At 41.4% G+C, this 27,342-nt stretch overlaps 1 protein-coding gene across 1 annotated transcript in view; it reads right to left on the bottom strand.

Moving 5' to 3' along the window:
- Positions 1-945: 945 nt before the first annotated feature.
- gjd1b (gap junction protein delta 1b) overlaps positions 946-27,342 on the bottom strand; it is a 29,607-nt gene continuing 3,210 nt past the window's right edge. The window contains exon 2 of the mRNA XM_030744853.1: positions 946-8,007. Within this exon, the coding sequence (XP_030600713.1) occupies positions 7,158-8,007 (850 nt within the window). The 3' untranslated portion in view covers positions 946-7,157. The remainder of the gene's footprint in view (positions 8,008-27,342) is intronic.

Raw genomic sequence — 27,342 nt, 5'->3', positions numbered from 1 at the left:
TGTAGATGAGGAGAAATGATGGTGATGATGAAGACTCATAATCATGGCTTTATAGATGATGCAGTAAAGGTGCATGACTTTGATCTTGATTTTAGTGGAGGAGGATGATGATGTGTATGGCTGCATCCCAGCGGAAGCAAAGGTGATGTGAAAGGATAAGAGGACAATAACATTGAATATGAATTCTGTGTATGTCTGTGTTTCAGGAAGTGGTGCTGAGCAGCCAGCCATCTGTCGACAGATTAATCCTGGCTGTGCTTAGAGATATTACCGGCTGGCTTATCGCCGTGGCAACAAGCCTTCAATCCCAGTCCAGCACAGCCACCATGTGACCTTGCTGAGGAAGGTGGATGGGGGTTGTTCACACATACATGCACACACACACACATGGGTTCAGAAACATGGTATATACATACATATATACATTATATTTTTTGGATGCACACTGTTGCATGGACTATGGACTATGGACTCAATGTGGAAAAAGTACTGCACTCACACACACACACACACACACACACACACACACACACACACACACACACACACACACACACACACACACACACACACACACACACACATGCATGCTCCCTCTCCTCTCATCATAATATAAGGTTTTAATCCTGCTGTCACCTATTGAGTTCAGAAATAACATTACACCAGCCAGCTGTGCTGCACACAGCTCTCTTCAAATATTGTTTTCTGTCTGCTATAAATAGACCTGTACAAATATGAATTATGGCCACCTTTGTTCAGTTTCCTTCACACCACAGAAAGCCCCCCCCCGAAATCCCATCACTCCCACGTGGTCACATATCCACCCACTCACGTTTTCTTTACACACACAAACCACATCGTACAGTACACAGCACAATCTGTAACACACAAATGCACAAACACACTCGCTTATAGGTCATAAATCAGCAGGCTGGGTGCCAGTTCTGGCTTAATGTAACATTCAAGGTTTTATTCAGTCTTTACATACAGTACACCAGTCAGAAATATACAGTGATCCTTCAATGAAGGTCCGTCACGTACATTGTAAAATCAGCAGTCAGAAGCGGCAGGTTCTCCGATCAAGGTTACAAAGTGTGTTTCAGTGTGTAGTCCATTGTTCGTGTTTTCAGTCCATGTTTTTACATCTAGAGATGTCACGGATGACTGTAAAGGCGAAGCTTGCAAATGACGATTGCCTAGGGCTAAAAATTTTCACTATATTCTCTTTAATATCGTTTAATTATTGATCTAAACTAATGAATGCCAAATATTGGCCATGCTTGACATTGCTCCCCCATTCCCCTATAGCACACAGAAATTCAGGTTTCATCTCTCTCACTGTACTCGTTAAACTATTAGTTTAAGGAGACACAGCTTATGACATAAAGGGGAGCTGGTCTGAGCTCCTGAAGTGCTGGTCTTAGAGAGGAGGATTAAAAATGAGGGAGTGGAACTGATGTATGTTCAAATTGTTCATCATCCTGCTTTTTTCCCCACTTTTTCCCCACACAATTTTAACAACCTATCTCAGGCGATAATCTCACATCAATGGCAGTGCGAACACTACTGCAGGTGGCAGCAGTGCTGGTTAGTGAGAGATAGCTTTGGTCAAATCCGGATGGCAGTTTTAAATTCCACCCTGCCTGGATCTGCCACTCAGTGTAATTAGATGAAGTAATTATAACTGAGAGGTGTGTTCCTGAAACCTGAAATGGGTGTTGTGTAGCCCGTAGGGTGGCAGCAACAGTGTCACCCAGCGGGGGGGCCTCAAAGGGGGAGGAGGGAACATTTTTATTTCACAAAAAAATGAAAATTGAAGCTGAACATCTGGTAAAGGAGCTTTATAACTTTCATTTCATTTAATTAAACCAAGTAAAAAGCTTTTCGTTTGACATGTCTAATTTTCAATTTAAATGCAAAAATGATTATAATGCCTAACTGACTATATATGGACATGGATAATCTTGGCCCATGAGTCCACATTTCCCATGCCAAGTTTGAATTCTCTTTTTTTCTTTCTTTTTTTAAACTATAGCTTTTCAATCTGTAGTTAAAAAGCCCTTGAATATGAGAGGGGCATTTTTCAAAACTTGCTCAGAGGCCACTACTAGCCCTTAGGATTGGCTACATAATGTGATTAAGTTCATCGAAGGTCTTTCTGGCAGCAGAATAAAGAGTGAACTTCAATGAGCTCTGCGTTAATGAGTGAAACAGCTCAGTTACAGGCTGCATTCCTGAGGAATTAATTTGTTTGCTACTTTTCTGCTTTATAAAGTAAGTTGCAAGTTTAGGGAAATGATATCATCAGGCTGTACGCGTTCACATACATGGCTATTTGTTAGTAACAGTCAAGAGAAACGGCTTGATTTTTAAGGAGACCTGCACTGATCTGTGGTACGTGGGCAGTAGTGTGCTGGACATTAGGGAATGTATTTGAAATCCAACCTCAGTAGCACCAACAGTTAAACAATCAGGCTTGAGGGCGATTTTCATCGTTGGGCTTTACAGCACAAGGTTAGATTGTAAATGGAAAGTATGTGGACATATACACCGTTTCTATAAAAGCAATCTTTTGTGTATTTGTACTAAAAAAAAAAAGACTGGTGTAAAAGATCACCAGTGTTTTCTTTCCTGAATAGGTTGTCCATAGGGAGCTTCACTGAGGATTTAATTATCTAACACTAAAACGTTGGAAAGTGTAGGTCAGTTACACATTGTGCTGGAGGCTAAACCCTGGAATGTTCTGACATCTAATGGTGCGAGTCTTTCACCTGTATGTTCATATTCCTGTGTACCCTGTGTTTTACAGTACAACATTTGAGCGACTGGTTTGCAAAGCTCAATTATAAAGGTATATATTTATGTGGAAATTCACGAACTAGAAGATTTACTGTGGTTTTCATAGCCTTTTGGAAATTCAGATGGCTAAAATGTAATAGGTAGTTTTAACATCACTGAGTTGGTATTGTCTGCCTGGCTCTGTAGCGCCTGAAAACTGGGTAAATTATATACACACTTGGCATCAAGACATAATAGCTTCATTCCATAGTTTGGACTTTAAAAAGCCTTTCTTTTAAGATTCTGTTGAAGAAAACATAGAAACATGCTTACTCTGGCAATTGCACATGCATTTAAAACAAAAAATCTTTGAAAATTAATTTAATTTTGCATATCACTTTGGCAAGGGAAGAAATATAACATATTTTCTGCTAGTCTTATATTTCAATACTCTACCCTTGATTTTACACATAAAGATTTTTTTTTTTGTTCCGTTACATAGAAAAACATCTTTCTTGTTTTTTTTTTTCTTTTTTGATATGTCACTGCACAAAAAGAGCAACAGACAACAAAATAAACCCACAAGTCAAAAAGAGAAGCAAGTAAAAAAAAAAAACAAAACAAAACAAAAAAATTGCATAATTCATTTCACATTGACAAATAGAAAAGCAGACTGTGGAGAGTAGTGGACTGCTGGAAGAACTGAGGCCTGCTTTTACTTTGGAACATGCTGGACCCACTGACTGGCTGCGAGTCACTAATGAACTCTGGATAAATGTAAACCGAAGAAAGCCAGGACGCGTTTATGGCCTTCCACATCCTCACACTGCGTGCATGTTTGTGTTTCTGACATGAATGAAACCAGACATAACGAAAGAGTCCAAGACATGTAAACTGGGCTCCAACTGCTCTTCCTACTTTTGCATTTGCTTGTTTTCGTACCAGAATGAGTGTATGTTGAACATGTGTTCGTGCCATTCAGTAAAAATAGTACTTACACCAACACTGACCTGTGCTCTGCAGGGATTAGATCAGCGCTGTACTGCGCAGTGACTCTTCAGCCGGAGCTGCATATAGTACAGGACATTGGCTTGGCTTTTAAGCTCAAGGTCAGCATTTAAGCTTTCACTAGAAGCACACGCTCACAGTAAGTGAAGGCCAACGGGTAGCTCAACCCTTAGGCGTTCTGGCATGCCCTGGCAGCGCATTTGTCCTTCCTACACTACGCAGTAAACTGCACCGATTTCACCGAGTCCCATCGACATCCTCAGAAGAGACTAAATCTGGGGATAATCACCTGTAAGAATCACGGAGATTATGAAAGTAAGAGTGAATGTAAGAACAGAGAGTTGGGGGCTTTTCATCTGCTACATCAGCTGCTGCTACAGCTCAAAGGTCAACTGCAGCTCTAGTGCTATTACTTAGTATTTCCAGTATAGCTTCAAATAATTTTGTGTGTTTTGCATTTACTCTAGATGGCTTAGAGTTAACTATGAAATGTATTAACTATGAAATATATGTTAATATTCTGAGAATGTATTTACAGTTGGGTGCTTTGTATATTATGTATGGTCAGCGTTTCACACTTTCAAGTTTGTGTGCGTATATAGTCCTTCTAGAAGCAAGTCTCTCCCCTTGGCACCCATTTTGATTATTTCATTATTTGGGCAGTTATTTGGGAGCTGGTGGTCACCAAAACATAAAACCTGCATCACAAGCCAAATCTGAAAAACTGACTTTACCTCATATTAAAAAAAAAAGCTTGTTTTGCCTGGAAGTTATTGTACCACCATCTTTGCTGTTTTCTCTGTAAGGATCTCCTGTTATTTTCAGCTGGACGTGGATGAATGTTTGTAGCTGTGTGTTTCTTACAGCTTATCTGCCATTTGGTATTTCTTTAAATGATCGTGTAAGCAGAGTGCGAATGTTGCATGAGCACAAGGGTGGCTCCCTATAGAACTGTTGAGCTACATAAGGCCGATCCGTTTGCAGATTCTCACTCGATACACCTAAAGTGTGCAGCTAAAGGACAGAGCACTGGTCTGTAACAATATATTTTTAACAGATTACACCAGTTAGCTGAAAACTGATAATGTCCTCTGCAAAAGGAAACAGACAAATTGTGAGTTTGGCATGAACTGCTGTGTGCTTGTCTCAGTCACCTGGGCCTCTTCCCCACAGAGTTACAGGAGGCAATCATGCTGGCGGAATGAAAGTATGCTGTATGTAGTCCACCCAACTGTCTCTATATCTGGTTCAGTAGGCACACAGTGTGTTAGCTCCATCTTTTGCATTATAAACTTGTGCATGTCTGTATGTGTCCAGAAACACAATCTTTTTCCCAGCATGAGTTCCTTCAGTCTGCCACTCTTTCACTCGTCTGTAATAATCAAGGTGCAACACTCTGTCACCTTTATCTTTTTTTTTCTGTTTCTTTCACGTCATTCTCTTTTCTGTCACCATGCATGCATGCTGAAATCCAGTCAGGAAAGAACTGCAAAATGAAAGCCACTGGAATTAGAAAAAAAAACAAACTACAACTGTCCCTAGAGAGCAACTACCTATCAGTTACACAGCTTGATCATTCAAGAAACACAGCATTGTGTAAACATTCCTTTATCTAATGGCTCATAGGCCTTAATTATCTGAAGCTATGCAGCTGATTTTGAAGGAAACCAAGGCTCTATAAAACACACACAGATGTAACTGCATTTTAAATGCAGGTAAGTAACAGTTAGTGTTCACCTAAAGAGCAGCAAAAAGAAGAAGAAGAAGAAAAAAGAATCAGCTGCACATCCTCAAAGCATTTTATAACAAAGCGCACAAACCTCTCCCTTCCTACCCCTTACATGTTATTAATCAGGACCTACAGTGACAAATGCTTCAAACGCAAATAAAATGAAAAAAAAAAAAACACATTTTATACATAAAAATAAAAAGTACAGCAACAAGATTTCCCCACCAACCCGCCCCATAAAGATAAATAAATCTATTTGGATATACTCTAAATGGATAAATAATATTACCATGATATACTCTATGTAACATTTCAACAATAATTAAATATCTCAAGGATGGCACCATCGCTTTCTCAAAAAAAAAAAAAAAAAAAAAAGATCATTGTGATGTTATTTTATAAAATTTGTTTAAAGTTATAATAAAGTGACCTCTTCTCAAGCTCTTTCGTTGTCTTTTGCTCTTCCCTTTCTGTTTCATCTCTTAGCACGCAAAAAAAAGCTGGAGGGAGTGAAGTTTGTGCTTTAGTAGCGACTGACGCCGACTGGCTGGTCACCTATTTGTTCATTAGTTCCTCTCAGATGTTTACCCCGCGGGAGAGCAGCGAAGGTCATCACTGTGATTCGAAAACCCTCGGGTCTGTACAGCTGTACAGGTCTGTACAGTGGAGCAGAGCGAGAGTGAGGGATGGGGGAGAGAAATAGAAAGGGGAGGGGGGGGGGGGGTGTTTATGGTACTCACTGTGTTTGTGTTAAAATCAAGTTTTGCCAAGAGACAAAACATAAACATCGTCAGTCTTGTTCTCTTGGTTTTGGCTTGTAACGGTGTTCCAGCAGAGGCATGACACACTGTTGGGAGGCAGCGCGTTCTCTCTTGGCTTCAGTCTACCTCAAATTCTCAGGCAGAGAGAGGAAGCGAAAGAAAAACGTTTTGTATCTTCGCTCCCCCTCTTCCTCGCTTCATATGTTTTCCCAAAGTATGACGTCTCCCTCCTGCTCCCCCTCACTCCAAAACTTGCCTTCATTCTCCAGAGTCTGTCACAGCTTTGACAGTTCTTCCGTTCCTCTTTTTAATAATGCTGCTGTTCATCCCCTCTGTCCCATCCCCTATCCTGCCCTCCCTTCTTTCACTGAGGCTGATACAGTCCAGAAGAAAAGCACCATGGGATGCATCAAACAACCATGTCGTCTTCCAATATCCCCAGAGAACACAAAACAGCCACTCATCTGTTTTCCTCCCGCTTCCCCTCTCACTCTCATCTCTAGATCAGCCCCATGAGGATTTAATTCTCTGTATAAGAAACAAGAAGCAGAGAAGGTCATTGGTTTAAAAAAGACAACAGTATAAAATGGCAGTTGGACTATCTCCTCATGAGATCGACACGTCTTAATTATGTATGTTTGCAGAACAAAACTTTTGGTCCTCTTTTTATGCTCTGTTATTTTCTTCCCTCTCTAGCCTCTGTTGACTGTCAGCATTGCAGAGCCAGAGGTTTGGTCTTTTTACATTCTGTTTCAGTCCATCATGGAAGAGAGGTCATGTCGTTTGACCTCCACGCCATCTTCATTAAATTAAAATCACAATTCATTCATTCTCTCTGTTGCACATTCATCCCGCTCCCCCTCATTTGTCGCTCTTCATCGTCAGACGTAGGCTGATTCGCTGGACTGTGTGCGTCCCAGGTTGGGTGGCTGAGACAGATGTGCCATGTCCTTCTTCCTGATTTCACAGATAGACTTCCTGCGGGCCTGGACACCCCTGATGGCGGCCTTGATCTTGCGCCAGCCGAGATGATTGAGCTCAGCCAGATTGAGCACCACACAGATGCCGCTCACGGCAAACATGAACACTAGGAAAACTGTTTTTTCTGTGGGCCGGGACACGTAGCACTCCACCTCCTTGATACATGGGTAGCGGTCACACTCGAAAATCCCAGGCACGCTGAAGCCGTAAAGGAAGTATTGGCCTGCTAAGAAGCCAATCTCTAGTGCGTTTCTGAACACCACTTGAATGATGTAAAAGCGAGAGATCCCTTCTTGCCGGCGAACCTTGGAGCTCTTTCCATGCGTGAGGCCTCGTGGGGCATTGGGGATCTCCTTCACCTCCAGACAGTCAGGTTCTTCCTTCCCTCCTCCACTATCACCTCCGTGCTGAACTAGAATTCCATTTATGTTGCGGAGCTTCCGAGCCCCATCCCTCCCCCCATAGTCCCGCTCCATTATTGGATAGAGAAAAGAGTAGCGCCGGTCTCGCTGCTTGGCCGACTGATGGACAGAGTAGGTGATAAAGCAGAGGCTGGGTGTGCACACCAATATGATCTGGAAGACCCAGTATCGGATGTGGGAAATGGGGAAGGCTTTGTCATAGCAAGCTTGGTTGCAGCCCGGCTGTAAAGTGTTACAGATGAACATGGTCTGCTCATCCTCATACACTGTCTCTCCAACGATGGCCACAATTAGAATTCGGAAGATGACCACGACTGTCAGCAAGATCCTAGAAGACAAACAATGCAGAGATAAATGGGATTAATATAATATCCATTTTATCCCACCAGTTGTATTAATTAACTGCAACAACTTAGAACATTCATCTACAACAAAATTTCTGTATCAGAAAGGATGTGGTGTCTTGCCCTAAAACACATCAGCATATCTAGCTGGGTTATGGTAACCTCATTCCCTGCACCAGAAGTTATTTATTTCATGAAATTATGTCCAGTCCTTTGAACAAAATGCTAGCAGGAAGCCAAAGTAACATTAGAGAGAAAACAGATGGCAGCTCACAGCCATTGTGACTGACTGGTGCCATCATATTTCTGTCTGCTAGCACGTTAGGCGCATGGATACATTTTGCTGTACCACTTTACCCTGATATGAGTGAACTGATACAGTAACAAGAGTGTAGTTACACCTATTTTCTCTATTTTCGTGAGAAGGTGTTCAGAACTCATTATAACAAAAGCAAAACTATAAATACTCTATGGCACCAGAAAAGAATAATCTTATAAAAGCAGAGGGTTTAAGGGAAAAACTGTGACTTCTTAATTAGAAAGAAAAGTGAGGAAGAAATCGCACAGCCAGAGAGGAAAGGGAAAACCTGTATTAACAAGGCAGAGGGACATTGTGACATTAAGTCACTGTTCCTCCGGATAAGAACCAGAGAAGAGGAGTGCTCCAAATCTCATTTATCAGCCAGAGTAAACACTCCAGAAGAAAAACATTTATGTGCGGAGCATCGCTGACGTTACTCGTCAGGCCTCATAACTCTCAATCTGTTACCTGCATGTTACAGACCAAGTGTGGGTGTTTGGTGAAGAGGTGATGACATATCTACGTCTAAATTTAGTCATTTTTGCATCCGTAGGCCCAGCTAGCATAGCAACCAGAGTTTAGACTCACTTCATCTTTGTAATATCCAAACACATAAACACAGACGCAAATACAGCACCATCTCGGTGTTGTTGGGTTTCTTGTTAACAAAACAGCCTCTCTGCTTTTAGTTCCATAGCAACAGGTGAGACTGAGGTGAGCTTTGTTTGCAGATTAGGTGCTATTTCTGTGTGGGGTATGGTGAGACAGAGAGATTATTGCTCCTAAAATGGGTTCGCATCACTTCAGCCTCTGTGTAGGTGTGCATTTTAATGTGTTTCAGGCCAAGAATATGCTTGCATGTGATGACTTGGCATATCTGTACACTTTTTGAGTCCAATCACCTCCATGATGTTACTACGACTGGTCTGTTTTCTTTCTTACCAACATCTTTCTCTTTGTTCTGTTCTTACTTTAGGCATCCCTCATTTATTTTTCAGATCTTAGACCAAGCAAGCACTTTAGATAGCAAGCTTTTTGGAGTCTGTATGAGCCGATGGCTGTCTGGGACTGTACTCTGTGACTATACTAAGTCTGAAACAAGACTGTGCAGTGCAGACAGGCTGAACATTATTGTTAATGTGTTGACTGATTCTTGTCAACACATTATGTGTTGACAAGAATCAGTCAACACATTAACAATAATGTGTTGACTGATTCTTGTCTTATAGTTCAATCCCACAGATATGAGATAGTTCAGATGTAAATTCACCACTGTTTAGATTAATGACAATGTCATAAATAATAATCACTGTTGGTATTTCACATGAACCCAGAGGACAGGCTATACAGTGGCTCATCAGAAACTAACCTCATTGCATTTATCATGGATTTATGAGTGCATGTGCAAGTCATTAGATTTTGACATATAAAAAATAGCTGTGGCAGTAATGCTAACAGGCATTACGCTGTGATGAATGAAGAGCAGTTCATTCTAGAGAAGGAACTTCACAAATGTGTCAAAGCTTCACAACAGATGGTGTATTTTAGGTGTGTTTTAGACAGGAGTAGTGCATTGTACCTGTGTCATGCATGAAAGGGTTACTAACTGATTCTGGCAATCTGACTACTTGCAGATTACCATAAAATTGCATTAACTTGAATACGCTGCTAATAGGTGCTCACCCCTTTGTCCAAATATGGTCATATTCGACTCCAAAAGATCAATATAATGGCAGTCAAAATGATAATGACGAGGCTACAAAGATGTCATGATAGCTGGAACCATCTTTTACATATAGTCTATGCTCATGCTATACATCAGTGAATCTTTAGGGAACACTTGTATATAGTTTTATCAAATGAGTCTTTGTTTTACAGTAAAATCTAACTTTTGTGAAACAAAATAATGTGGCATTGTATGATTTTAGTAAGTAAAAGGTGAACTGCAAGGGCTTCATAGATTTCATATCAATTAGAGGATTTATTTATCTGGACACTGTTGGGACTGGACTGTGAATCCTGGGGGAGACCCATGGCGCTGCACCTGAGACACTGCCAGATAATCATTAGATGGCATTTGGCTGTGTGAACGGTAATCTACCAATTGCACAGTGGCTTCGCCAGTCTTGCGTGGCGCAGATGTGGAGTTGAAGGGCAGAGTTAATCCTTTCCAGAGTCTACCGACATACAGTTCACATGTATCGCCTATCAAACAGGTCAACAGTGATGGCTTCCGAAATGAAAAATGAAAGACTCACTGCCAATCCGTTCACCTGTGAGCAGCAGCAGACGGAGAGGAATGGAGGGAGAAAGGAATAGATGCAAAAAATTTTAAATGCTTTTGCCCTTGTAGTGACTCCATTAAGGAGCTTAGTAAGCAGAGAATTCACAATACCATAGTGGCGACTGTACTGCAGTAATTGTGTGCACATAAACACACATATACTGTAAGGCCAAACATGCACATATCGATGCAACAGAGCAACATCCAAACAGGGACGGAAAACTGATTATGAGTGAGCGCTAACAGAAGACATCAGCTTTCTGTTGAAGATGAATGAGTTCCAGACAGGGATAAAAAGATTATAAAGTCACCAAAAACGCAGTGTGGCTCAGACATCTTCAACTTAAATTAAAAAAGGAATCTGCCAGTAGTGTGATGGTGTGCAAGAGATAGAGAGTGTTAGTAAGGAAAACCAGCAATGGAGGAAAATCTCATCATAGAGAATGAATTATATAATAGCTTCCACACGCAAACCCAGTTCTGTAATCTGTGGCTGAGCCAAGGGAGGATTCTTGCATTAGGTTTTTTTTTTTTGTTTTTTTTTTTTGTTAATGCCATCGAATAGCTTTAGATCATCATACCCCACATAGCAAACCCCACCTGTTTTTTCACTCCTCTTTAGACCATTATTCTTTTCTTAAGTTTGTTCTCGCTGGCATCCCAACACCAACCCTCTGCCCCAGTGAGGAGTAATCTTAAGCTTGTGTCTGCAGTTTTCTATGGAAAGCCTCATTTCACAGGTGGCTTTTAACCAGCCAGTGGTTTCCAAAAAAAAAAAACGCAGAAAAATCCCAGTGAAATTCCAACTAATACATTCCCTCATTGTCTGAAATGTGCAGATTCACAGAAACATGCACAATTAAAGTAATTAAAGTGAAGCAAAGATGCAGGAAAAAAAAGAAAAAAAAGCTGAAGTCAGCTTCCTGTACTTGAGTTTTGTGTTGCTTTTTAATGAGTGCCTAGCCAGTTACGCTCTCTTTTTATACACTGCAGCAACCCAATAATTTATAAATATGCTTGAAGGATATTACAGACACATTTCTCAACACACTCACACCCTCGGTTCCCAGCAGACAGTGTTTGTTGTTCCTTTTGACTAATTTATTGGTGATTATGCAAAAACATTACACCAACTCCAAAAAAAAAACGCCTCCTCTCCTCCGGCAACTGCGAGTCCCTGACCCACCATCTTTTTTTCTCTTGCTCATTATCTGACAATAGAGGTCTGCCGCGAGAAGGGGGCGGTTTAATGTTTTGAAAGCTCTCATTATGGGCATGCAGTTAATTGTGAAAAATTGAACATGTACAATAACATGACAAAAAATTGTAGTTTTGGCATGTGACTGGAAGAAATCTAGTTCCATCTGCTCCTCCAAATGCATGCACACATACATGTACACAAACACACACAATGCTGCTGCTGCTGCTGCTGCCCTGGTAATCAACATTCAACTTTCAGAGAAATTAAAATGTAATTCACAGCGCAACCTCCGTCATACTAGAAATGATCTTTTTAATGTATCTTTAATGTCAGTCTTTTTTCACTTTGACTGCTGAAGAATAATAGAAATAGAGGTGAAGTGGGAGCTGGGATTCAGATGTTAATGAGGCATAGCACATGAACAAATGTAGACTTTTGTGTTATGATGTTTGTGGAGTTCGTTGTATTAGACTCGTTGTATAAAGGCTGGGGTGTTAATGCAGTGGGGAACAAAAAACACTAAATTCAGGAGATGTGGGTGAATGAGATCATAAGGAAGCTGAAGCTCTCTTAAGCTGAAATGCAGGAGCATACTGAGGAAGAGGAAGCAAAGGGCAGGAAATAATTGGCTTGAGGGATCAATAAGGAACACAGGATTGTAGATTGGAAGATGTGACAGTGGAGATTAAAAAAAAAAGAAGAGGGAGGTGGAAGAGCAGGAGTGGTTCCTTTACGCAGAAACCCAGCACACACACACACACACACACACACACACACACACACACACACACACACACACACACACCCCTTCCTCGCTCTCTCCCCTCAATCTCCCCTCCACTCAACTTCCCTCTGCTAGTTACCACGGCAACAGGCAAGGGGCAGAAAATGAAGGGAGATGAAGAGAAAGAAGTGTGCAGACTAGACGCTAAGTCAACTAAAGAACAGCATGTTTCAGCTGAGGAGGGGAGCGCACCAGTCAGAGCGGGGGCTTAGGTGCCTCAAAGAGCTTGACGTGAGTTCACTTTATGCGAAAAGCCTGAAGAAGAGTTCAGTGAAAGAGCAAATTATGCCAGCAAGGCAATCCAAATTACGCAATGTTGAAATTGTTAAGAAATAATTTAGTTTTCCAAATCCAGAACATATTGGCCCTCCTTTTAAAGGAGAAAAAAGGCTCCATGATTGTTGCATTTTAAGGTAAAAAAAAGTGTTTTAGAAACAAGACACAGTAACCGTTTTAAAATATGGACACATAGTCTCAAATTTTAAAAGTTTTAATGTTTGAAATGTTAATTTTTGGGAAGGAATCTGTAATAATAAATAAAAAAGCTCTGCAGGCTGAGGAGTCCGTTAGCTGCTTCAGGTCGCGATGTAAAGCTCATTGTTGTGGCTGACCTGCTAATCTTATTCAGACCTTCACCTTTGGTCTCCATCAATACCTGTTGCATCAGGGCTTAGCTCGGCTTTTGTCTGCACGCCACACCGCTCCCACCACTGTCGTCCTGGCATCGCTGCTGCCACTCAGATTCTGTTAGTTACATCCCCCCAACCTGTGTGTTTCTTTATGTCATCCCCGAGTTTCTGTCTCTCAGGTACTGGCCCGTCAGCTTCCCGTTGCATCGTCTGTTTTACAACCTCAGGTGTGTGCGACCCTCGCTTACCCTGATTATCAGCCTGAATTGCTTTTTGACTTCAAATGGAGGGAAGTGGATCCACACTCTATGTTTTTGCTGTGGCTCTAATACAAATTGAATTTTGTGAAGCGAGCAGTTCTAGAGCAGCTCGATGGCTGTATTCATTTGAGCTGTCTTTCAAAGTGCATTTCAAGTGCTAGAGAGCATAACTATCACAATACCTGTTGATAGCCAGCTCTTAGCATGCTTAAACAGCAATTCAGTTATTTTACAAAAGAATAAATTAACAAGATCCAAAAACTACATGCTAAATTAGCCAAAGTCAGTCTTATGAAACAAAGCAAGGATAAGAGCTTTTGACAAATATCCTTCCTGTTTTTGTATAATTTTATCTCTCTTATTAAATCTGACATAAAAGTCATTTCTGGGTTTCAAAATTCCAACACTGAGACACCAATGAAGGCTAAAACTCATCAAGAATTTAAACGTCAGCAAACTAGCTACCTGATGTCTCAGCATGATATCCCATATTCCCAAATGTTCCTGGAAAAAAATAATGTGCTTGATGTCATAGCATCTCAAAAAACTAATTAAACTAAATATCAGGCTGTTTTTTGGAGACTTAGGGAAGTTAGGCTAGTTGAAATATAATGATTTACTACCTGTAGTTAGCTACAGATATATAATTAGCCTCTGAGGCAGGTCACTTCTTTTTGAAGGTTTAGGATGAGGGGTTTTTTTTCCTATAAAAGCTGGCACTGAGGGTCAGTCAGTGAGCTACCATAGTAGAAAAAAGACTTCTTTATCAATCTGGGAGCCCGTCCACTACATTGGGGAGCAGTTCTGTTAACTGTAATTTCCCCATTGTGGGACTAATAAAGGTATTCGTATTCATATTCTAGTGTAGTCAGTGAACATCCTGCCTGAGATTTTCTGTTACATAAACCAGTTACAGTTCATAAATCCACATATATTTTTAAAAGCTAAATAAAAAGCTGTATTGTCGTCTGACGATAAGCAGTGATTTTGATTTGCACGTCAGTAAATGCTTTCTCTCTTTTGCTCTCTACATGAACTGTTCACCTTCATGCATCCAAAGACTGGTCAAATGTAAGTGGTCAATGCTGTTTGAATTACATGCAGACTACGAGCAGCATCCCTGGGAGCTTTTGCTATCAAAAAAACTTTGCATATTCTGATGCAGATATCTGTTTATAGAGATTAGTCATTTTTATGTTGCTGTGTGGAATAATTTGAATAATTTTTTTTTTTTTTTTACTAAAAACTCATAATCCTAAGATTAATCTCCACGCTGATTTTGTAGTTGGGCAGACAGTGATTCATCTTTTCTGAAGCATTAAAATATTGGTGTCTGGGACACTGAGGGCCTGAGGGCTGTAGTGTACACCGTGAGTTTTTAAAAGCTTAGCTTCAAGGCGGGCTGCAGATGAGCGCTAATAAAAAAAAAAGCTGTAAAGGGGTAGAATAACAACTGAATAGTTTTTGGGACTCACGGCTCTTCAGAAAAAGAAGGGACATGTTGAAAGGACAAGAGCCTCAGCAAAGATGGTTAAGGCTTGGATCCAGAAAAAGTACTTTTTAAAGCAAAGTCATGTAGGTCACTTTGGAAGGCAGTAACATATTTTATTGATTAGGTATATAAAGACTTAACGATGTGCAGCAATACAACAGATACAAATACTGCAGATGTTTTTTCACCAGGATTAAAAAAAACTCCCCCCATCTCTACCCTTTATCCTGCTTCTCTTTATTTCTGTTTTTACCTCTGAAAGATTGGACTTCATCTCTCCTGTGTGCCTTAAGTGTGCCGGTTGATAACCCAAATCCAACCAACAGCGCTGACAAATTTAATCCTGTCACATCAAATATGGATGGACACTTGTCACACTCTCTCTCTCCCAGTCTGTCTGTTCCTTTGCCAGGGTTTATCAATAGCTCGTAGTTCACAGCAGGTCATCTGGCGCCAAGTTGAATCCAGCCTCATACAGGAGCCCTGAGAGACGCACACACACACACCCAGAGGGGATGTTCCGGTGCTTCAGGCCAGTGACAGAAGGAGTGAGGGGGCTGCCCTCTCCCCTGCTGACAGACCTTTATCCTGCATGGCCACCCACCTCCCAGCGCACATACACACACACGTGCGGGGGCGCGCGCACACGCACACACACACACACACACACACACACACACACACACACACACACACACACACACACACACACACACATATATAAACACATGCATAGACACTCACACTCAAATGCTCAGACCTGTAATAACAGTGATTGCACAGAAACAGGGCACCAATTCTGTCAGCTCTCCCAGGCTAAGGACACCTTTCCACGCACATGTGCATACACACACATTTTAATCAGATACACACACTCTTCCAGCTGTTACAGGGCATCACAAAGCCGATTGTGACTGACATTGCTGGGTCTGTCATCTCGGGAGAAGATGAATTTCTAATACAGAAACCAGTGATAATAGTTATTGAGCCTATGCTCTCCAGTCAGCTGGCATCAGGGTGTTGCAGCGATTTACCTGAACCAGCTAACGTTTGGGATGTTCCGCATCACACATCCACAAAAAAAAGGGTCAAAACGTGCTAAATTAAATAAAAACTGAATACATTTATAATCTGGATATTTATATTTTTGTGAGACTTTCATGAGTTTTGCCAAAGGAAAAAGTACTGTATTATACCTGAAAAATGCACGTTAGCCTGCTGTTGTTCTGTCCTCAAAGGCATTTCCATCTGCAGTACTCAACGGTATTCACAGAATGCTACATCACAAAAATGTCCTGTATTTTTACAGCACCACTACATACAGTACAGTGACTGCAGTTTTTGTATTCTTTAATTAGACTGAGTATCCTATTTTTCTACTGATATTCAGGTAGATTTACCTTAGCAACAGACCATGTGATAAAGTGAGAGTTCAATGGGAGGACATGACATTAAAAATAGAGTTGCTAAAATTTACTCACTGATCATTCACTGTGTATCAATGGCAAGAATGAATAAAGTGAAACGAGTCACCATGGCAACAGAGCAGCCAGTGGGAGCATTGGGTTTTTTGGGGTAGGTTGTAAGGTCGTGATGAAAGGGTGAGGCATGAGCAGGAGAAAGAGCAGCAGGACAGAGGAAGCGAGTGAATGCGTGGGCGGGAGACGAGGGACGGAGCGGGGGTGGTGGTGGGGGTCAGTGGAGGGAAATACAGAAAGACAGAGAGAGGCAGAGAGAGAGAGAAATGATGGCTGTAATCCGGATTAAATCAGTGGGTTTTGGACAATCCCGAGCTAGGGCCGTCACGTCCGTGCCAACTCCCCACCCACCATGGCATTCCCGTGCCAAGCCCCAACCCAAATCAGCCTCTTTGGCACATGCAGGGAGCCTCCATGACACACAAGCAGACAGCACATGGCCATGCAGGGAACATCCCAAACCCACTCACACAAAACACACTCCCAAAAATATTACTAATGCCTATTTTTATACAGTGTTTCACACCTACCATCATGCAAATCAATGAAGATTATGAATGACTGAAAGATACATAATTTAGACTATTTCAGTGATCTTGGATTATGTGTTTGAAAGGTGAAGCTAATTTGGAAGTGCCTTAAAGCTTAGCGTATGTATGTATACATTTGTTTCACATGTCACGTTCAACGTATGTCGCCCATACATAACTTAACAGTCACCAAAATTTACATCTGCAACAAAATTTGTTTGAGTATCCACTAAATATGGAATGAAGAAAAATCAAATCAGATTATATAGAAAAGAAAACAACCCTAGACTACAGCCTAGTCCCATTTACTAATAAAATAAAGTATAAACCAGGGCATGTTTTAGGACATACCTACCTTTAAAAAAAATACAGTGGGTGACCTCATAGTGGCTGTGTCCATCTTTTATATACAGTCTATGTCTTCATCCTACTTTTTAGAGATCACACAGTGATCACAAACTGCCCGTAGTAAATATATATTTTGTTAGTCTTCTTCTAGAATTCAATAAAAATTCCCTACAGTTAAATATTTCTTTTGCTTTCTTGACAATCTCTCCCATTATGATTCCACACAGTATTTATTGTCAGAAAGCTTGAAGTGAAAAGCTGCTATCGCAATCATCTGATGTGATGTGAATGCAGCCTCGATAAATGCCAGACAGATGCCTGTTGGGAGACACAGCTTTCTCCAGTAAATTGCAACCAGGATATCACGAGTCTTGCTGCTGTCATTCTACAGGTTGTGAAGTCTAAATTTATCTGTATTCACATCGCAACGCTGTCAACCGAGTAGCTCTTTTTTTCTTGTAACTGCCTATGAGAGTGGAGCGAATGTAGCATACTGCCGAGAGTAAAGTGCGCTCCCTGCAGCTCAGCGTCACTGCTTAATTGAAGAATCTGCAAATGGGACTGTGTCTGTGGAGTGTGTGTGTGCTGAGGTGTGAATGCATTGTCACACCCTATCTGCTTGCTCATATGATCAGCTGCAGACATGGGGACTGCGACAATTTTGGCAGCATGTATGCTTGAGTGAGAAAGCGTGTCTATGTGTGTGCGTCTGCCCCTGAGTGATGAGTAAATATAGTAACCGCACTGCAAGCTTACGCACACGTTTGTATATTTGGATGACCATCTGGTTATGAGTGCGCACATGTGTGTGAAGGGGCATTTGTGTGAGAAGGCAGTGAATCAGGTGCTGCAGTATGTTAGTCCTGGCAGAGATGGTGTGTGTCTTAGCAAGGTGTAAGGTGTGTGCACCTTTGATATGTGTTTATTCATGTTGAGCCAGTCACACCGTGCAGAAGCTGATACTGCCTCTGAGGAACAGTCATCACAGATACACTCTAAGCAGCTCAAGCAGATGGATGGACCACAATCTAAGTGGTCCTAACACTAATGATGCAGCTGAAGATGGGAGTTTCTCTGTGTGTCTGTGTGTGTGTGTGTGTGTGGGGGGGGGGGGGGGGGGGGGGGGGGGGGGGTGGGGGGGGGGTAAATCACTGTCAGAAGAGCATCCTTTTCATCTTCAGAAGGCAAGATGGGATGAGATAACAGGATATATGATGATGTGTAGAGGAGTGCTTTTATCTGATCGACAAACATAATGATCAGTCAAACAAAAAAGAAAACCATCATTATAAAGCCTGCATGGTAATGCTATTAATCATATGTCACAAAAGCATATTATATAAATAAGACAATAATCTCACAGCCCCAAGCTCACAAAAATAGACCCAAGTGAGAGAACTTCAAAAGCTGAAGCACTGCTTTGTTCCAAACAAAGATCAAAGATAGATATTTGTTGTAATTTTAGCCCTCATATTTTATGTAAGTTGTTTTTTTTTACCGTTCCTTACCTTTTTATAGCACTGAACACAGCCAGGCAAGGATGGGTTTTAATGACATTTCATTATCATTAAATCACAGAGTCACTGTGTTTTGTACTGTGTGCACTGTACACTTCCAGATATTCTGGGTGGCCCTGGAAATGTGTTCCAGTGTAATCAAATGTTGAAATATTTCATAGATGTGATAACAGTTGTGTTTACATATATCAGGAGTGCATTGCAAACAGTGATGTGAAAAAGGTTTTCACTAGACTCTGTGCTCTATGTAAAGTACAGCCTTACTGCTTCCATAGGAATTAAGAAGGTAAGTAGCAGCCAAGTGCTGCAAATCAAATACATTTGACTAACTGGTCATTATCAAGTGTGACCACTGCTATTACAAACTGAAGTTTTAGCAGTTTGCTTGTCTGGAGCATTCAGGTGTGTGTTAAAACAATACCACAATCTTCCCAGGAGTGGAAGTGCCAGCATATTCACCCCAAGGACAAGTGTGCAAAGCTTAGAGAAAATGCAAAATACCCAAAAGCTACATCTCAGACTCTACAGGCCTCACTTAGCATGTTAAAGTTCATGACAGTACAATTGGAAAAAGACTGGACAAGTATAGCTTGTTTGGAAGGGCTGCCAGGAGAAAACCTCTTCTCTCTAAAAAGAATATGGCTGCGTGGTTTAGGTTTGCAAAGTCGCATCTGAATAAACCAAAAGATTTGCGGATTTTCTTGCCCTGCGCAAAAAATGCACACAAAATCCCTGTCATATTCATAATATATGCACACTGGCCAATATTGTTCTTTCAGCCATGCATATATTTGTGAATCAGACTAATTTGCATACCGTTCGCTTACCACCACACCCCCATTTCTCTATATAAGGAAACAAGTTTACCTCGAGGTGAAGAGAGTGGTGACAGTTGTATGAGAGAATCCTGCCCTGCTAAGCCAAAAAAGGAGGAAAAAGTCAGACTGAAGAAACTTAAATAATAATCCCCAAGAAGGAAGCCAAAAAAGGCAGACCTTTCCAAAGCATTTCCACGGAGTCCATACAGTCTAGTGTAGTATCGTGATGGTACTGTGAAGACCAGTTGTGAAATTTCCTCACCACTAAATATTCCACAGTCAACTGTTATTATGATATTGTGATATTATAACAAAGTGGACGTGATTGGGAACAACAACTCAGCCATGAAGTGGTAGGCCACATAAAATGACAGAATGGGGTAAACGGATGCTAAGGTGCATAGTGCGCTGAGGTCACTGACTTTCTGCAGAATCAGTCGCTGCAGATCTCCAAACTTCACGTGGCCATCAGATTAGCTCAAGAACAGTGCATAGTGAGCTTCATGGAATGGGTTTCCATGGCTGAGCAGCTGCATCCAAACCTGCATCACCAAGCACAGTGCAAAGTGTTGGATGCAGTGGTGTAAAGCACACCGCCACTGGAATCTAGGGCAGCAGAAATGTGTTCTCTAGAATGACTAATCACACTTCTCCTGATCTCATGAATCTGATGGACAAGACTGGGTTTGACAGTTGCCAGGAGAACGGTGTCTGACTGCATTGTGCAAAGTTTGGTGGAGGGGGATTATGGTGTGGGGTTGTTTTTCAAGAGTTGGGCTCGGCCACTTAGTTCAAGTGAAAGGAACTCTTAATGCTTCAGCATACCGAGACATTATGGACAATTTCATGCTCCCAACTTTGTGGCAACAGTTTGGGGATGGCCCCTTCCTGTTCCAACAAGGTCCATAAAGACATGGACGAGCGAGTTTGGAGTGGAAGAAGTTGACTGGCCTGCACAGAGTCCTGACCTCAACCCCATAGAACACCTTTGGGATGAATTAATTGGGAGACTGCAAACCAGGCCTACTAATCCAGCATCCAACCTCACAAATGTGCTTCTGGAAGAACAGTTGACATATTGCCATAAACACTTCTAAACCTTGTGGAAAGCCTTCCCAGAAGAGTTGAAGCTATGATAGCTGCAAAGGGTGGGCTGACACCATATTAAACCCTATGCATTAAGAATGAGATGTCACTCAAGTTCAAATGTGTGTTAAGGCAGACAAGCAAATATTTTTGGCAATATAGTGCAATGTATTCTTGTGTCAAATTTGAGACCATATACTGTATGTAATCTCTGAGATGCAATCTGAGATGCATAACCCAAAATTGGGTCATTAGACAGGACAATGAGTAAATTTATAACAGAAATAGTAGGTATCTGTTCATGGATGCATCTTTCTAAATTAGCTAGCATTAGTTGATAACTTAGCACTCCTTCCAAATATGGTCTTCTGGCCCTGAAAAACCAAAATGATGAATGCAAAATTTGTAGCTTCAAAGTGTAAATCCACACACCAGTGAGCCACCTCATGGTCCGTCACCTCATGCATCTTTTATTTACAGTCTGTGAGTTACATCAACACCCCAAACCCAAATTTACTCTCACTAGAGGTGATTTCCAAATTTTTCAGCTAAGAAAAGCTCATCGACTGGGCCTTTTTTTAATAATTCAGGGATCCTGTTAAAAGGTGAAATGTTAGTTTACTTTGGATTAAGCTCATTCCGGTAAAGCATGAAAATCAGAATGAAGTGGTGTAAAATAAATAATTCATCACATCACTCTTAGTATCATGAAGTAATACAGATGAACACAGGAGCTGTTTTCCTTGTGGGGTTTTTCAAATATTGATTTTATGACAACATGCAATGGATCCTGGAAGGTGGTTCTTGATCGCCGAAGGTAAAATGCGATCCGAATTTTGTGAATGCACCATCAGGGGCACAGCTCGTTCTGCTTTCAGCTGCATTTTGTAAAATCAGAGGAAACAGTATGATCACTGTTATGGATTCACAATTGCGAGCCACATTTACGTAGCTTTTGGCAAAATGACTTTCGCTGCACTGTTCTCAAGTGAACTGAAGCTAATGACTGCCTGGAAGGCTAGAAAATGCATCAGTCTGAACAGCTATGAACTAACAAGCACATATATTATAAGTAACAATAAAGCCTTCTAGTTATTTCAACCATAATTACTTTTTTACAGCAGGGTATCACAGTTAATGCAGCAATTCTTTGTAAAGAAACAGTACCTTATAAATAAAGATAAGACTAAATTGCTGTTTTAGGTGGCTATTTCCCCAGAATGGATCCCCTGTTTTTGTGTGTGAGGTAATGTCCAGGTTAAACTAACCCTCCAGTATCATTCTAACACTGACCTGCTCTGTCCTCCAGTGAGGCACTAACACTAAACCCATAAGCTTTGCTGAGTCACTCTAACAGAGACGGCTTCCCTATGAAGCCCTGCAAGGTCAATTCTGTCTGAACTCTGACCCCTGCTCGAACATTTCTGTCTTTATCCCCTCCACCCTTGAGGTGTTTTCATAAACCGATGACCACCTAGACACACAGAGCAGGTTGCCATGAATGTGCAGGTTACAGATGAAGATGGAGGTTTATCATCTACCATACATTAATGTCTAAACTGAACTGAGCCAGGTAACCCAAATACTCAAAACCAGCAGGAATTACATCCTCAGAGAAGCACACAACACTGACGGACAACACAGGACAGACAACCCGGGGGTTTAAATACACAAAGGCACAGAGCAAAACAGGTGCAACCAATCGAAGGATACAAAACAAAGGAAGTAAAACTAAAAGCAAGACACAAGGGACAAAAGATTACCAAAATAAAACAGGAACACAATCACACAAAATAGAGACTTAACAAGAAACACAAGGGAGGCAGCAACAAACTGAAACTCAGGGAATGCAACATAAACAAAACCGTACTCAGGAACTAAGAGCTTGAGTCTAAATACACTGAGGAAAATACACAAGGAAACTAAAAATCAACAGATATTTAAGTAAAGAAAAATCTGAACATGTACAAATTCAAAAACTCTGGGTCTGAAACCCTGGACCATGACAGTAAATGCCACGTCAACCCTGACCTAAGCATATGTGGAGCGTGAGATTGAAGCAAGGAAGAATAAGCAGCTGGAGTACAGAGCGAGGATGGGGGAGGAAGTAGATATGAGGTGTAAGCAAAAAGAAATGAGAACACAAGCTGTGCAATTATATGCAGTTGCTCTCTGTTTCTCCCCCAGCTACAACTCTGCTTCTGTAGTAATCCCTATGGAGGCTGGTTGTAGCATTCCAGCCATGAAAGGCTGTGAGCTGCTCCGAGGGCTCATTTCCAGGATCTTTGTGTCTCTAGTAGCATAGCCGTAGTAGATCATCTTGAACAATGGTGCATACTTGTGAGGCACCTTCAATAATAAACTTATTTTTGACATTTCAATTCCAGACGCTGCACATAATTTATTTTTTAACAGTGGCTGTGTAGGAGTTCAGAAATGGCTAACGCAGCAGGAATGGCATGAATCTTCCTCCCATCAGTAATTCATAATCTGGCTATTTAACACGTGAGGTCATTTTAATACATGTTGTGTGGCAGCACTGTGAAGACACTGGCCTTACAGCCGGCAGCATCTCAGGGGTCATTACATATAAATGGAAGGAAGTGTAAAGGCAAGAGACAGGGAGGGATGGAGGGAATAGATCCTGGCGGTCTCACTTGGCTCTCTGTTAGTGTCTTTTTAACAGTCTCGCAGGGGAATCTGCCTCAAGCGACATGATATCACAGCGTCGCTCTCTCTTTTTTTTTTTTTTCCTGCAATATAGCACACATTTGTGAGCTAAATCTAATTATGTGCAAACAAAATCAAGCGTAGCCTCCATGGGGTTCCACAGGGATTTGCTAAATAAAAGCACAATGATCTAAAGGTCATGTGACGACAGAGATGTAACTTGCCACCAAACACAGATGCATCGAGTTGCATGTCAACACAGGTCACTAATAAATATTGGTTTTGGCTCAATGCGCGCACTGTGCTGTGCTGGAGAGTGGCATGCACACATGCGTGCACACATATATATGGATGAGATCTCTGAGTGAACACTCATGGGATTCACAAGAGCCGTGCTGAGGAGTCACGCTGCGAGAGCAAGCCTTTGTTGAGAATGAGGTGGAGAGCTTCTCTGGGAATGTACAGTCTTGATAACCACCTGCTGATGTGCACAGGCATGTTGCGATCAACGATCTTTTCTCCTTTAGAGTTTCAGCTATTTGCACCTAACGAACTAAAGCTGCAAGGCCTACTTTAAATGCACATCAGTGGCTGCTAAGCAGTTTGAAGGCTTCAAAATGCTTCAGATAAAGTGCCTGTCAGATCACGTAATGGTGTCTGAAAACCTTTGGATGCATTTGGACAGGCTTACAGTAAAGGCTTCAGATTTTTGTAAGTAGAAACTGTGAAAGCTAAACTAACTACCGTTAAACAGGCCAGGACGAAAGGAACATACAAAAGACTTATTACCCCGTCGTCAAGTGTGACCATTCACAGCCAGTGTAAATGCTGTTGCCTTAGATAGCAGTGTTGGCCACCCAAATATTCAAAAGACATTTGAGAATATGACATTTAAGCATTTACTTTGAGTATTTCTGCACACTAGCTTCTTCAGGGTGTTGTGTTATCCATTAATTTGCTACGCTAAAGAATCTACTGAACTCAAAGAAGTAAATTCCTCACGTCCAATGTATCTCATTAGGTCTTTACTCCATAAATACACTAAGGATCAGATCCTCTGACAGGCAGTTAAGCAGTGTCACCTAAAGAGGCTCAAAAAGAAGCCTGAAAATCAGCCAGAAGAACTTATCCTGATGGCTCGAGAGAGTGAGTGTATGTGATCGAAAGACATGCAACATAGGTGTGATTTAGGCTCTGCTTTTTCTTATTTTTTTTTAGAAAACTGAAAGATGAGGAGTATCATATCTTTGAACTAATAGTACAATAGAGAAGCTTCCTCATCTGGACTTATTCACAAGTGTTTTGTGTCCCCAAGAAGTCTTTTTGCTTTTATTCTGGATCTGTTGAGGTCCATGTTTCTCTCTTATAATGCCTGTAGTCAGACTTATTAGGACTGATAATGGACCAGTTTAACACTGCAGCTCATAAATGGTGATGCTGATTGTGAAGAGTCACTTGAGCTTTTATTTCACAGCACTATCCTTGGGGTGTTTAGCCTCTGGCTCATTGAGAAAGCCATTGTGAGAATAAATATTTGGCCTGTTAATTAATATCAAGGTTTAGGGTAATGGGCAAAAAGTCAATGAAGTACTTAGAGCTTTAATCGCTCACTTAACATTTCAGTTAGTGAAACCCATGAGTCCATTCATATTGGAAATGGACAGGCCTGAAAGACTGTTTCATTAAGTGGCCTGGCTTCTATCAAGCTCCACTTTCAATTCCATTATTGGAGATCAATATCAGGTGGTGGGAGGCTGGACTTGCATGTTTAGCAGTCCTGCACTGGCCAATGGCAGCTGACAAATGAGACTTTAGCATATGGAAGGAGGACCATTTAGACAGAATAAGTGATGTGTTGACAGTAGTTAAGCAGAGAGTGCTGTATCACAGTTTGTGTGTACCAAAAGGCGGTGCCACAGTCCATCAGATGGTCCCAGAGAAGTCGATTTACACCTAGGCCGCTGCTCGTAATGGGAAGAATAAATCACTGCTAGCAGGTGAATACACAAGATCACACACTCACGGGGGAGGAGTGAAGCAAACGCACATGATATGCTCACAAAGCACACCAGAGCTCACGTTTTACACACAACCTGAGTGTTTCTGCACATGCACACACACACACACACACACAAACCCCGACTGCAGAAGGGGCTCTCTAGAGTCATGTGTATCCTTACACGAATGAGTGTTGTATTACCGCTAATGTGTGTGTGACTCATGTATGACAAATCGACTCAGGCACACAGGCTGTCGTCATGGTGAGAGCACACGCTGGCATGGCCTTAGGGACAGCAACCTGTCCAGTGCTTCCTTTTGCGGGACGGCACCTTCAGTGACCAATGAGATGAGGGGAAATCGCAGGGGAGAGGCGAATGGGCTTAGGACTGAGGGAGTATTAGCGTGCTTTTATAAAAATTCATGTCAGCTGTGATGGCCCAGATTAGAGGGCTTGGAGCTGTAGAAAAGGCAGAAACGGGGAACGTGCAGAAGCTAAAGCTAAAAATGGTTGACAGGCTCTTTTAATAGTTCAAGTAATTATACAAACTGATGAAAACTGCATGAAAACACAAACATTTTATAAATAAATAAATGCTGTGAATAATATTCTCCCCTTGTTCATCCATTTTTTTTTTCATTGAACAAGTTGCTAGTTTCGGTATGACTGAAATAAACAGCGGTGTGCTTGAGATTTCCAGCAAACACTTTACAGATCTTTATTTTCTCAAATAAAGATCTGATTCATTCACATTGGAAAACACAAAAATAAGTGGTAGAGATGAAAAGACTGCCTGAGAAAGGCAAAGCTTTTACTCAGTCAACTGTTCATTACACAGTCAGTCAATGGGTCAAACTGTGAAAGTGGATGACAAAGCAGTTCCAAAAACAGTTCTGCATTAAACGTAAACTGGAAACACTGGGTGACATTAAACTTTAAATGGCCTCTTTATATTCACATTAATGCCATCATAGACAGTATAAAGTATGGAAATAGATTCCAAATTAAGCATGCAAGTGCCTGAAACCTGCCACCAGATGGCGATAGCTGTGGTTGCGGAAAGACTTCCAGTACTATAGAAGTCTATGGGCAAAACGCCTTTCTGCCTTGGCCTCTGTAAACACTTTGCTGCTGAGTATCTGAGGTCACTCACTCACACTGAGTCATACTGAATAAAGAATTAAGTCTGTTTTGTAAATCTTGGTCATCCTACACTTTAAAAATGAGGATTATCCATGGTACTACTAGTGATTGATAAGTTGTTAGCCAATGGGCGAGTGGTTTCACAGTCAGGCCCGCCCCTCTTCACCACATGTGTATTTTTTAAACCAAGGTGGTGACTGTGGAAATACTCAACTTGAAGTTTTAACATGAGACCCATTGGGTGGTGTCAAGTTTGCTATATCCACCTGTTATACTGTCTGTGAGTGCCATATAGGATCACTCAAGCTCTGTTAGCAGCTCCATGAACCAGAACTCAGTGCTTTAGCTAATACCATCAGGCTATCCTGGCAGACATGATAATGCTAGCGTGCTTAATGTTTAGCAGGATTTTCCATGTTCGGTTGCAGCTATGCAATAGTTGTTACTAACACATTTCCATCAAAACCCAAAATTTTAGCCTCATGGTGAAACTCAAGGAAAAGCCAAAGAATGAGCAAAGGCAGCAGGAGTGAGAGTATCAAGGTTTTTCCACTCAGTAGTTACACTATATATTTAACAGTTATTTCTGCTTAAAGTGGTCATCATCACCTCATTTGAAAATGTATCCCTTTGCTATTGTTGTTTTGACATTTGGTGACATTCAAATGCTAATATCAGAGCGACCTGTAGTCTATTCCTAACCTGTGCTCAATCAAAAGGCATCAAATACTGCTGTTCTGTCAAAGTCGCCGGGGTCGTGCACATATGCACAAGCTGTG

The sequence above is a fragment of the Archocentrus centrarchus genome, chromosome 13, assembly GCF_007364275.1.
Source record: "Archocentrus centrarchus isolate MPI-CPG fArcCen1 chromosome 13, fArcCen1, whole genome shotgun sequence".
In the NCBI taxonomy this organism is placed as follows: Eukaryota; Metazoa; Chordata; class Actinopteri; order Cichliformes; family Cichlidae; genus Archocentrus; species Archocentrus centrarchus.
Note: the sequence above shows the minus strand (reverse complement) of the source record. Positions and strands in the feature narration are given on the sequence as shown.